The 13,185-nt window shown below is 45.1% G+C and overlaps 1 protein-coding gene across 1 annotated transcript in view; it reads left to right on the top strand.

Annotated features, from left to right (window-relative positions):
- PFDN1 (prefoldin subunit 1) overlaps nucleotides 1-13,185 on the top strand; it is a 120,625-nt gene that overhangs the window by 65,491 nt on the left and 41,949 nt on the right. The window contains exon 3 of the mRNA XM_069199305.1: nucleotides 5,388-5,472. Coding sequence (XP_069055406.1) covers nucleotides 5,388-5,472 — 85 coding nt within the window. The remainder of the gene's footprint in view (nucleotides 1-5,387; nucleotides 5,473-13,185) is intronic.

Raw genomic sequence — 13,185 nt, 5'->3', positions numbered from 1 at the left:
ACTCATGTAGAAGATGGTTACTCCCACTTCCTTTTCTGAGACTTTTAGGACTATCACAGTGACTCCTCCTATGGATATTATACTGTTCTGGTTGCTGTTCACAATTCTCGTACTACCTCATTTTATTTGATCAAATTGCTCCTTTTAGAAAACCCCCATCTACCTCCCGAGAAGCCATGCACCATGGTACACTGACACCTTGTGTATGGAGAAATGTTAATGGCTTGAACATAGATGGCGCTCCACTAAATCCCCTGCAGATAAAGCAGCATACAGGGCTCTGCTAAACAGTTATCAGAATAAGATGAAGGGGAGGCATGGACATTTTACATAACTTCCACAATTGATCATGTGGGCAGTTCCACAAAGAAATTTTACAAAACCCTAAATAGCTATGTGAAACCTTGTGCCTACACCCTTACCACCCTGGCCTCCCAAAAACTTGGTAACTCCAATTTCTCTGAAGAAAAGATTTACATTGTATTCAAGAATTTTTTCAACCAGTTTACACTTAGATAGATAACGATTTTAGTCAGCCGCACCCAAATACTATGGTTTGCTTGGGTGAATTTGAACCATGATCCTTGGAACAGACGCAGTAGATGCCAGCTTTGGCCAAATCAGGCTGGCCCCAAGATCTATGCCCGCCTAGAATAATGGCCAGTCTAGCCAGTCTCATAGCACCATCAGTAATGATGCTTTTCAACTTCTCATTAGCCTCAGCTAAAAAGCCAACTACATGGAAATATACCCAAGTATCCTCAATTCTCAAGAAACATGACGTGAATCCTGAAATTCTGTCCAATTACAGATCTATTTCACTGCTACCTCTGCTTGGAAAAACACTAGAAAGCTACTTTAGTAAACCGCTAGTAAACTGTCTAGATTACTCACAATCGGGTTTGAGAGAGTGTTACACAACACTGAGACCGCACTGATGGCAGGCACTGACAACATTAGGCTCTCACTAGATTCAGGAACACCGATCATTTTGGTTTTACTGGATTTGTCAGCAGCTTTTGACATGGTCTCTCACAGTATCCTAATTTGCAGATTACATGAGGCAGGACTCTATGGCAAAGTGCTACATCGCACCCAAAACGTCTGACTCAGGCCCTTCAGATTGAGAGAGATGTTTAACAACAAAGGGGTCCCACAAGACTTGTGCCTGAGCCTAACACTATTTAATATCTATGCAGAGGCTATGGCACAATTTGTGAGATCTTGCTTTGTGGAGATCGTGCCTTATGACAAAGATACCCAGCTTCTTATTTCCTTCAGACTGGATTAAGGTAAAGTTAACTCTGTTTGAGTTGTATGAGGGGAATTGCAGACTGGATGACTCACAACTGTCTCCAGGTAAATGGCGAGAAGACTGAGGTGCGATTTGATAAGGCACATGAGCTTTGGTTTGGCAGATTGGTGGCCCATTGAACTTGGCCCAGCCCCTTCGAAACAAGTGATAAAAAATCTCATAGTAAAATTAGGCCAAATGCTATCTATGAAAGATCGTGTCAATGCAACCTACAGCACTTGTTTTGCCACAATGAGGCTCCTAAAACGTTTTGCCTTATCTCCCTTCCGCCTCCAGGAAAACCCCGGTCCAGGGAATTATAACCAGTCGCCTGGATTATGGGTGCACACTTTTGGTAGCAGCTAATGGCACCTTGTTGGTGAAACTGTAGGTTGTGCAGAATACAGCAGCACAGCTTGATTGCAACCTTCCCGCACTGTCTTCTTCAGCTCCTCTCAGGGAAAACAAAAACTGCATTGGTTGCCTATCAGGAAAAGGACTATTTTCAAGCTTTACTGCCTGATACATAAGGATTAAAATAAGGTCCTTCCTGCCTATCTTCATTCAAGACACCACCATTATCAGCCCTCCAGACAGTTGAGGTCCACAAACAAAGCTTTCTTGCAGATACCACACATATGCACCTCCAGTCTTGGTGGCAGATCTTTCTTGTAGTTAGTCCCCTTTCACTGGAACAAACTCCCTTTTTCATATCAGTACCTGCCCTGATTTTGCAAATATTAAGAAGATGCTAAAAACACGGATGTTCTAAAGCACTTTAGATATGCCTTCGGGAATGAGTTGCACGCTATATCAATATTAAATAACATAACACAAGGGAGCTAGTTGGGCCCCTCAGGAGGACTCTAACCCACTACGTCACAGCAGTGCTTAATACATATAGATATTCAAGCTTTGCTTCCATGTCTTCATTTTTTTCTCAGAATAATACTGTATTTCAGAGCGGTTTCATGAATGCAAAGATCCAGTGGCACAGCTCAATGCAAAAAACACAAGGAAAGAAAGTTTGGTTGTCTGTACATGGGAAAGGCAGGATAGATGGTTTCTTACGGCACATATTCCACTTTTGTAGGGTTGTTTACATCCCCATAGTAGCACAAGACAAGGAAGAGAAAGAAACTAAGTATGTTGGAAAAAAATCACAAATTGAACGTCAGTAGTCATCCTGGCCGCTCCTGTCAACTCAGCCCAGGTGCGAGACCCATCCCGAGCACCCTAGCAATCTTTGCTTCTTGATAGCCTTACATTCCTTAAATGATCCTTCAAAATCTAAAGAGAAGTCCCCATCTAGTCTAGAATGTGACTTCCTATGAGCATAAGGACTTGGGGATAGTACAATTATTTCACATGTTCTCTTCCTTTGAATGGTGTGGAAGAGAATAAATAATAGTAATTAGATGACCAAGAAATCAATTCTGACACAATCTTGTTCATGAAAGACTGCTTCAGTCCCAGAGTAAGTATTTTGATAATGTTGTGTAAGGAGGGTAAGCAGATAGACTTGAAATATAATTACTGTCCTCACAGACACAACTTCCACTAAAAAGGCTGTTTTCAATGTCAGAATTTCAAGAGAATGTGAATACATAGGTCCAAAGGAGAGCCTATTATAGAAGAAAGAACAAGATCCAGATCCCAATCAGGGAGTACAAATGACCATGGAGAATTTTTTTTTCAGTTTCTTGAGAAATCTCACTGCTTGCATAGTGAGCGTTTGTTGAGCAAAGACATGACCAAATTATTGCCAGTTATATTAAAATCCACACCAACGTCTTTCCCCGATGACCGTTGCTAAAAAAAAAAAAAAACTAAACTCTTATCTGTCAAACCAGTTCATCTGGCACTGCTTGACTGCCCTACATGCCACCCGACCCTGTATCCGTTAAAGTTACTTTAGTATGTTTTTTTCCATTGGATACGACAGCTTGTGCAGATTCTTTCCACCTGATGATTTGGAATGGATGTTTATAAAACCTCATTTGCCCTAAGCCTCTAATGGGTACAGAAACTGTTAGGCATAACTTGCATGATGTAATTTCCAGCATCCACTTAAACATTGTATCATCATCGTATGACACCATGTGGTGCCAGTGGCCTGTGGAAATTTCCAGACACAGTCATACGACTGGAAAAGGTTAAAAATAAAGTCTGAAGGAGCAGAAAAATCATCCCTGAAGGTAAATTATTTGTTCTTCCATCTAGTGTTGACTGAAATGATGAGCATAGAACATAGCTGCTCCAGAGGCTTGTAATGGTGGCTGGAGGTCCTCCAGCATAGGCTTCCTGAGTGATTTGAAAGTTTCAAATTACTTTTTTTCTGCTGCTGCATTTGCCTCATCTTTAAAGTGCAATGTCAGCGTGTTTCTTTTAAAAAAAATTAAAGCATTTTGGCCCTTGCATTGTGGGTTCAGTTGTGTTAACTATTTTTAATTGTTAAATCATTCAGTACCTTTGCTGTGTGATATGCAACATGTGCCTGGATTCAGTAATGTTCAGAGTTGAGTAAACCTACTCTTATTAGCACGTCAGTTTGCACAGGGATGTGAAAAAGGGCAGACAGGAAAGGGATTTAGGGAAGAGTTATAGCCTGCCTCCACAGTGACAGCCTGAACCTTTCAGAGGCGAATTTCACAGTCGTTTTATATGCATTCTGTTGTGTGTTGCAGCTTTACTATTTGGCAAGGAGTTTCTAAAGATACTTTTGGGTCTGTTAATTGTTTGATCCCTTGGTCTGGGCACAGAATACAGAATTTTCTCTTTCTAACTCAATTGCAGACGTTGCCTGAAAGCAAGAAATTTTTTGTGATTTGCTGTAAAGTCGCATCTTGTGCATTAATGTGGCTTCAGATGAGTATAATAGTTCATGATTGTACTCACTGGGGACTTATTAAACATGACGATCTTTCTCTAGGTGCTCTTTTGTGATTAGTCACACTGGTGAGTTAAGTTGGCCGGTTGTCTCTGTTTGAGATTTCTTCTTGGATTCAGTGTATTCCTGTGTTGTGCCTTTTGGGTGGATCTGGCATTCAGGTGATAGTCTAGGCTGACCATTTGCCAACAAGGCAGTATGGGGTAAAAACCTGAAGGCAGATTATTTAATGTGCACTTCCACTAAGTTTTTCATGTATGGATTTGTCAAGTACCACTTGGGGTTTCCTGTTATCTGGTAAACACGATAATCCAGTGGTGTTTTGTAATTAATTCGTCTTTGTTGATGGAAAAAGTGTGGCATTTATACCTGTGTTTAGTACTTCATAGTGTTGTGAGAGCTCTCAGTATCGTAATGAGGCTTCTGAGTTCGGGTGGCAGAATCACCTGGATCGTGGGGAGCTGAGTCTAATCCCACACCATGTGACATCTGTCGACCTAATCAGTTTCCGTTAACAGCACCTTATCTCTGCCCAGGAGCAGGGATGATTTGTGGCAACCGGGTACATGACAAGATGTCTTCTCAGGGAAATCCTGGTGCATCAGATCTCATCCTCTTCTCTCGGTTACATCAGTCTCACACATGCAGAGACAAACAGAGGCAGAAAATGGTTCAACAAGATTTATTTCAACAACTGCCTCTTAGATAGAATGGCATGAATTGCAATAATTACAATAATGAAACATAATAAAAGCAAATTTGTGACCAGAAAAATGAAAAACAGGAAAAGTCCCACCATGCTGTCACTATGCATAATATATACGGTTCCTACCTAAGCTATGTTAGAGCACAGCATAAGCTCTAATCCGCCCTTCAGGATTCCCCCCTGGGAAGACATCATTCTCCCATACCTGAGCCAGGGAAGCCTATTGTCTATGGAGACTCTATCCTCATGTAGGCCAAGGAACCGATAGTCATCAGCAAGCAGCTGTAGCAAAGTCAGTCAGCATGCGGTTGTGGTCATCCGGCTGGAATCTCCCTCTAATGTGCATGGGACAGAGAAGTGTTTTTATAATAAAACAGCTGATGTTCTGAGAAAGTGTCCCCACGTAAGGAAATGTGGGTTTACTATTGTAGCTTTTTGATGACCTCTTTCAATATGAAACAGTGTTAGAAGCCTTGGTAACATTCTTTATTTTGCAGGTTCATCCTTCAGCCCAAGGAATGTATCCACAATCAACTAAAAGAGAAACAGAAAGTAGCAGATGAGAAAATTAAAGAACTTGAGGTATGCTATCAAATTTATTTTAATTTGTCAGTCCATCTTCTTGAATGGTACGTTAGTCATGTTCAACTTCAATTTAATGTTAATATATAGCAGCAAACTAAAATATCACAGACTTTTTTTAGTTTGCATTATTGTAACCGGTTTCCCCATGTGTAGCCCAGGGTATATTGTTCTTTGATAGCCTCTTCTGTTGCTGTAGCACTCGACCTAGGCATGTGTGAGTATTATCTCATAGCAAACAAGAAGACTTGTGGTAGCAGATGAGAGTATAGCTATGGTCATAAAGAGTGAACGCTGAATATTGTATACCCTTTGCAAATAATTGTGAACAGTACGAGAGGCGGTTGGGTGACCTTGCCCGACACTTCTACTCTTTTTGCTAGCTTCTTTGCTCAATAGCATATATGTGTCAAGTATTTGGTTTCAGGACTGGAACTTCTTTGCTCTAAAACAAAGCTGTTTTGATGCTTGACTGCAAGCACATCTCTGGCCACATACATGTTCTGCAACTCCGTCATATGTGTTTACATTTTCATACAATCATTCATGCATTTCTGCAGAAGCACTTTTTTAATAGCTACAATGGATTCCTGTTCTCTTGGTATTTCTTGTGCATTTTATTTCTGTTCTGTGGTTTTCCTGTTACCTGGTCTCGTTCAACTATTCCCTGGACTGACACTTACTCTATGCTCAATGGTAGTTGTCACTGGCATTGATGCCACCCTTTGACAAATAGCCGCATGATCTATTCAAAATTTGCGGATCAAAATTGACATGTCAAATGATGTTTAATTGTTTTGATGTTCGCAGCATGCATAATATTGTCACTTTACTGTGTGTATTAACTGTTGTATTTTTTAACTGATTAATATTTAATTTTTTTATGATATTGCTTGTTTATCTTGTGTAAGGAAATGCCTCCTTGGCATGGTTACCCCTTAACATTTTGCTTTTGTGGATGCTAAGTTTTGATTGAAAGTGTGCTGGGACCCTGCTAATCAGGCCCCAGCACCAGTGTTCTTTCCCTAAACTGTACCTTTGCTTCCACAATTGGCACAGCCCTGGTACCCAGATAAGTCCCTTGTAACTGGTACCCCTGGTACCAAGGGCCCTGATGCCAGGGAAGGTCTCTAAGGGCTGCAGCATGTCTTATGCCACCCTGGGGACCTCTCACTCAGCACATACACACTGCCTCACAGCTTGTGTGCGCTGGTGGGGAGAAAAAGACTAAGGTTATGGAACTACCCTCAGAGTGCCATGCCAACCTCACACTGCCTGTGGCATAGATAAGTCACCCATCTAGCAGGCCTTACAGCCCTAAGGCAGGGTGCACTATACCACAGGTGAGGGCATATGTGCATGAGCACTATGCCCCTACAGGGTCTAAGCAAAGCCTTAGACATTGTAAGTGCAGGGTAGCCATAAGAGTATATGGTCTGGGAATTTGTCAAACACGTACTCCACAGTTCCATAATGGCTACACTGAAATCTGGGAAGTTTGGTCTCAAACTTCTCAGCACAATAAATGCACACCGATGCCAGTGTGCAATTTATTGTTACATACACCCAGAAGGCATCTTAGAGATGCCCCCTGAATACCAACCCGACTTCTAATGTAGGCTGACCAGTTCCTGCCAGCCTGCCACAAACCAGACAAGTTGCTGGCCACATGGGGAAAGTGCCTTTGTCACTCTGTGCCCAGGAACAAAGCCTGTACTGGGTGGAGGTGCTTCTCCCCTCCCCCTGCAGGAACTGTAACACCTGGTGGTGAGCCTCAAAGGCTCACCCCTTTTCTTACAGCGCCCCAGGGCATCCCAGCTAGTGGAGATGCCTGCCCCTCCGGCCAGTGTCCCCACTTTTGGCGGCAAGGCTGGAGGAGATAATGAGAAAAACAAGGAGGAGTCACCCACCCGTCAGGACAGCCCCTAAGGTGTCCTGAGCTGAGTTGACCCCTGCCTTTAGAAATCCTCCATCGTACTTTTGGAGGATTCCCCCAATAGGATTAGGGATGTACCCCCCTCCCCACAGGGAGGAGGCACAAAGAGGGTGTAGCCACCCTCCGGGACAGTAGCCATTAGCTACTGCCCTCCCAGACCTAAGCACACCCCTAAATCTAGTATTTAGGGGCACCCTAGAATCCAGGAAATCAGATTCCTGCAACCTGAACTAAAAAGGACTGCTGACCTACAAGCCTGCAGAGACGACGGAAGAAGACAACTGCTTTGGCCCCAGCCCTACCGGCCTGTCTCCTGACTCGAAAACCTGCAACCAGCGACGCATCCAACGGGGACCAGCGACCTCTGAAGCCTCAGAGGACTGCCCTGAATCCCAGGACCAAGAAACTCCAGTGAGCAGCGGCTCTGCTCAACAACCAGCAACAAACTCGCAACTTTTCTACAACTTCAGAGACCTCACTCTTCCCGCTGGAAGCGTGAGACTTCACACTCTGAACCCGACGCCCCAGTCTAGAGATCCAGAGAACAAACACCACAGGGAAGACTCCCCGGCGACTGCGACTCTGTGAGTAGCCCGAGACGACGCCTGCAGAAAGAATCCAGAGGCTTCCGCTGACAGCGACTGCCTGCAACAAGGGACCCTATGCATGGAACCTGCACTGCACCTGCAGCCCCCAGGACCTGAAGGAACCAAACCTCAGTTCAGGAGTGACCCCCAGACGACCCTCTGCCTAGCCCACGTGGTGGCTGTCCCGAGAAGCCCCCGTGCCTGCCTGCACCGCCAGAGTGAGCCCCGGGTCTCCCCATTGTTTCCTATCTGAAACCCGATACCTGCTTTGCACACTGCACCCGGCCGCCCCTGTGCCGCTGGGTGTTTTGTGTGCCTACTTATGTGTCTCCTAGTGCTCTACAAAATCTCCCCTAGTCTGCCCCCCGAGGACACGGGTACTTACCTGCTGGCAGACTGGAACCGGAGCACCCCTGTTCTTCATAGGCGCCTGTGTGTTTTGGGCACCTCTTTGTCTTTAACACCTGACTGGCTCTGAGCTGCTGGTGTGGTAACTTTGGGGTTGCCTTGAACCCCCAACGGTGGTCTGCTTATGCCCAGGAACTGAGACTTGTAAGTGTCTTACTTACCTCACAAACTAACCTTTACTTACCTCCCCAGGAACTGTTGATTTTTCCACTGTGTCCACTTTTACCTATGTGAAGTACCTTGCATTTTCTGTGTTTACTTCAAATCTTGAACCTGTGGTTCTTAAAATAAACTAAGAAAATATATTTTTCTATATAAAAACGTATTGGACTGGAGTGTGTGTTCCTCATTTATTGCCTGTGTGTGTACAAAAAATGCTTAACACTACCCTCTCATAAGCCTACTGCTCGGCCACACTACCACAAAATAGAGCATTAGAATTTTCTAACTTTGCCACTATCTTACCTCTAAGGGGAACCCTTGGACTCTGTGCACACTATTTCTTACTTTGAAATAGTATATACAGCGCCAACTTCCTACATCAGGTGTACTATTATGATTATTAAACAATTGAGTAAATAAAGTTTTGAAATAAGAAAAAGAATTGTCATGTATCGGAAAAAATGTTCCTCTGACATTTACCTTAGTACAATAGTTTGCAAACAGAGGATCCTACAATATAACCTAATGTTTAAAAGGTCAAGAATCCTGAAACCTGTTTAGAGTGCCATTTGTGTCTTTTTTAAAACACATATAACCATAAGGCATTAAAGGGCAAAGGTAGGACACATCAACACATAAGAAGAAGCCAACAGGCCACCCACTCCAGAAAACGAACCCCTACACTGCTAAGAAGACCTTAAAAGCCAAATTTTAACCTGTCTGTGAAACTGAAGATATGAATCAACCATCCTAATAGACTTGGGAAGGAAGGCTGTTCTACAACCTTGATGCTGCTACCAAAAAGGAACTTTTACCCCATCTGGTCTTGAAAAACTTGGGGATAACCACTTCTCTTTGCCTGCTGGATCTTAATAACCTACTAGGAGTATACCAGCTAAATGCCGACCTGAGGTTGTCTGCGCCCCTCGGATGGAGAGCCTTATGCACTAAGCATGTTGATTTAAAGATTACTCTCTTTCTAACAGGAAGCCAGTGGAGAGACTTCAGACCTTCTTTGACCAAGAATGCTTTCAGGAGACCTAGAACTGCTCTAGCAGCCGCCCTTTGATTCATCTGTAGTTTGTTTAAGGAATATTGGTTTGCATTCAAATCGAGGGCATTACAGTGGTCTAGGAGATATCTAATAAGCGCTACCTCTACTGCAGCCCTCAACTCTTGGGGTAAGTGAGGATTTTCTTCACTGTCTTGATAATCCAGAAGCATTTGCTTACCATTTTATTTATCAGTGTGTCAAAGGTAAAAGCATTATCAAAGACAACCTCCGGACCTTTTGCTGTGTTAACTTGCCTTGGAAGCATCCCACAGGTTTTAGGCCACAGAGAATTCGACCAGATGGAATTCTCTGCTCCAAAAAACATGATTTCAGTTTTTTCTCCATTCATTTTAAGCCAGTTGGCCTTCATCCAACTGCTGACCGTGGCAATACACCAGCTACATTTCTTGACCACATCATTCAGATCATTAGAGATGGAAACAATGATTTGTGTATCGTCTGCATAGGAGGAAACTGGAAGACCAAAAGAGCACAGTAACTTGGCCAGCTGGTTTTATTTATTTTTTTATAACCAATTTCATTTTATTTAAGCTTGTGAACAGAAAGGAAAAGGAAAACAAAGACATGACAGTGAGATAGCACCATTGAATGAGACAGGGCAATACCTTCCCACGAATGACAACCCTCCCTTCTCCCTAAACAAAACATAACACTGTGTAAACAGGCAGCCCCCGGTGTGCCTGCCATTTCACCAAGATTTTTTCATTTTTTGGGGTACAGCCTGTGCCTTGTAAATTGGCTTTTCTAGTTGAGAGCTCCAGTCCAGTCCTGTTGGCCACTTCGAAATTGACGGCACCACCTGGCTTCTCCAGAGCTGTGCAATGTCTCTTCGCCACCAGGCAGGCGACCCCTATGAATATTCGGTCAGCTCTGTCCCCCTCCCCCCACCACCCCCAGCTCCTCCAGAAGGCCCAACAGCGCCACCCTCACATTCAATCCAGTGGGACACCCAAGGACCTCCAAGATCTGCCCAGTGGGACGTATCTCCGGATACTCCCATGCTAAGTGCAACAGGTGCGCCCCCAGTTGACCACATCTCCTGCAGCTGGTGGGGGTCGCAGGGCGTATGTGTCAGAGTTGCCGCTGGGACAGGTATGTCATGTGAAAGTAATTTATCTGGACCTTTCTTAACCTGCCAGAAATGGCCAGTTCCCTGGGCGTTAGGTAGGCCTCTCTCAAATCATCCTCAACCAGCTCTCCCACCCAGGCCGCACACCTGTCCCGCAGCCTGGCAAAGCCATCCAGTGCGTTAGTAAGCAAGGATCGGTAGATCTGGGTAAGGACATCCTTCCCCAAGCGCCCCAATAACCGTTTCGCTTTAAGCGGGCTGTAATCCGGGAGAGAGAAATTGGCCGACATCTGAAGGAAGCGAAAAAACTGGGATTGGGATAGGGCATTTGGATCCCTCAGCTGCTGAAAGGACATCAGCGTATCTCCAGGGCAAACATCACCCTGTTAGGTAATTCCAATGGCGTCCTTTTGCCTAAAGCCCTCCATTCGGGACACTAGCTCCAACCAAGTTCCATGCCTCAGGGGCATCAGCTTGGTGAGGCATCAGTCCCAGCCCGTCAACTGCAGAGCTGCCCGCCAACACCGCACTGCCACCCGCGTGCAATCCGGGCCTGTTTAGGGGACTGGACAACCATACAACAATCCCACCAGACCCTCAAATTCCAGATGACAGAGCTCCAAGCGGTAGGCCGAGTCATCCCAACCCCCAGTAAACCACTCGTTGACTGGAACCAACTGGGCCTTCCAGTAATAGACGTAGAGGTCCGGCACTCCCAATCTACCCTCATAGGGAGATTTCCAAGCGGAGCAAAAGGCCACTTGGTGGCGAGCTCCCACCCATATAAAGATGGTGGGCTTGGAGGTGAGGGGTCGGACCCAGACACGGGGCACCAAGTAAGGGAAGTTTGTCAGGACATACAAATTGTGGGGGAAGCAGATCATTTTGAAAAGGGTGTTGCGACCCAATGGGTTCAAGGGCAAACAACTCCAGCGGGTCAAGTCCCCCCTCAGGGGACATAAGTACTGGACGTTCAATAGGCATGCCAAATCCAGGAGCGGGGAGAGATGAACATCCAAGTATTTGAAGGCAGTTCGCTTTACCGGGATGTCTGGGCGCCAGTCCTCTTCCCCCGCAGCCCCCCACACCTCCACCAACAGTGACTTCCTGGGGGTTTAAGCGTAGCCCGAGGCCTCCGAATACAGCTTCAGGAACTCAAAGTAACGAGGTCCTGAGGGCTAGGGCCACCGCAGGAACACCAGGACATCGTCCGCATATAAGGACACCCTATCTTCATGGCTAGTCCCCCCAGCTCCAACCGTCGATCAGCAGGTCACCACAAAAGAGGCAGGCCAGCGCCTCGTGGCTAGGGCAAACAGTAAGGGGGATAGAGGGCATCCCTGACGTGTCCCCGCCTGATTGTAAAGGGATCTGATAGAATACCTTTAACCCGCACCTGCGCCAAAGGGCTGTGGCACAAAAGATGGACCATGCTCCTGAATTTCAAGCAGAAGCCCATTCGCACCAGGTTCTCCTCCAGGAAGTTCCAAGCCAGGGTGTCGAAAGCTTTGCGAAAGTCCACCAGGAGGATCGCCAACCCACCCCCCCCCCCCCCCCCAGCCGATCTGCTTGCAAAAGCGCCACTGGACCCGCCAGAGACAGTGGCGCGTCCTTCTACCTGGCATGAAGCCGCACTGATCGGGATGCACCACATACAGCAGTGTGTATAACAGCCAGGCCCCCAAGACCCTTTGCAAATATCTTAATGTCTGCATTGAGTAGCGAGATGGGCTGGTAGGATGAGTATTGGTCAGGGGCCAGGTCGTCTTTAGGTATGACTACGATCGTGGTAGAATCTAGACCTTGGGCGAAGTGCTTCCTCAAAGCCAGGGTGGTTACCGGGTGCGATCAAAATTGCTTGTAGTATTCAACAGGGTACCTAGCAGGACCTGCTGTTTTTCCTGCTGGGGTAGAACGTTCCCTTTTTTTTTTTAATGTACCCATTACTATACGATTCCTTAAAAAGACATTCATGCACAAAATGGCATTTCCAGCTAATATTTAGTCTCCAGATCAGAGCTTTGTCTTTTAGTTTCATTTATCTTTTATGTTTGCATAGATATTTTGGAGAGTGGAAATGTAAAGTGGGCAAGAGCCACTTCGAAGGAGATGTGCAAAGGCACATTATTCTGATTAAATTGTGATAACTCATTATTGATAAATTAGTGTTAGACTCGACCTCAAAAGCAAATGTATATCTCGTTAATGGTAAAGTTAATGTTAATACAGCTTGACAAGGTATAATTGTTGAGGTAATGAGAGAAGAGATAATGATTTGAATTCAGGCATACTAGTGTAGCTAGATGCTGAAAATTTGTCAGAAGCCTTTTACCTCCTGTATAGTGGAAAAGAAACACAAAAGTAGGGCATGGGGTTGCTCATACACCCCAGTTTAGTCTGGAGTTGGTTTCCTTAGGAAACCGGACTAGAACGGTACTCAGTTGAGGGTTGAGAACAGATGCCTTCATCTTTACTC

Source organism: Pleurodeles waltl, chromosome 7, assembly GCF_031143425.1.
Source record: "Pleurodeles waltl isolate 20211129_DDA chromosome 7, aPleWal1.hap1.20221129, whole genome shotgun sequence".
NCBI lineage: Eukaryota > Metazoa > Chordata > Amphibia > Caudata > Salamandridae > Pleurodeles > Pleurodeles waltl.
This window is presented reverse-complemented; position numbering and strand designations above follow the sequence as displayed.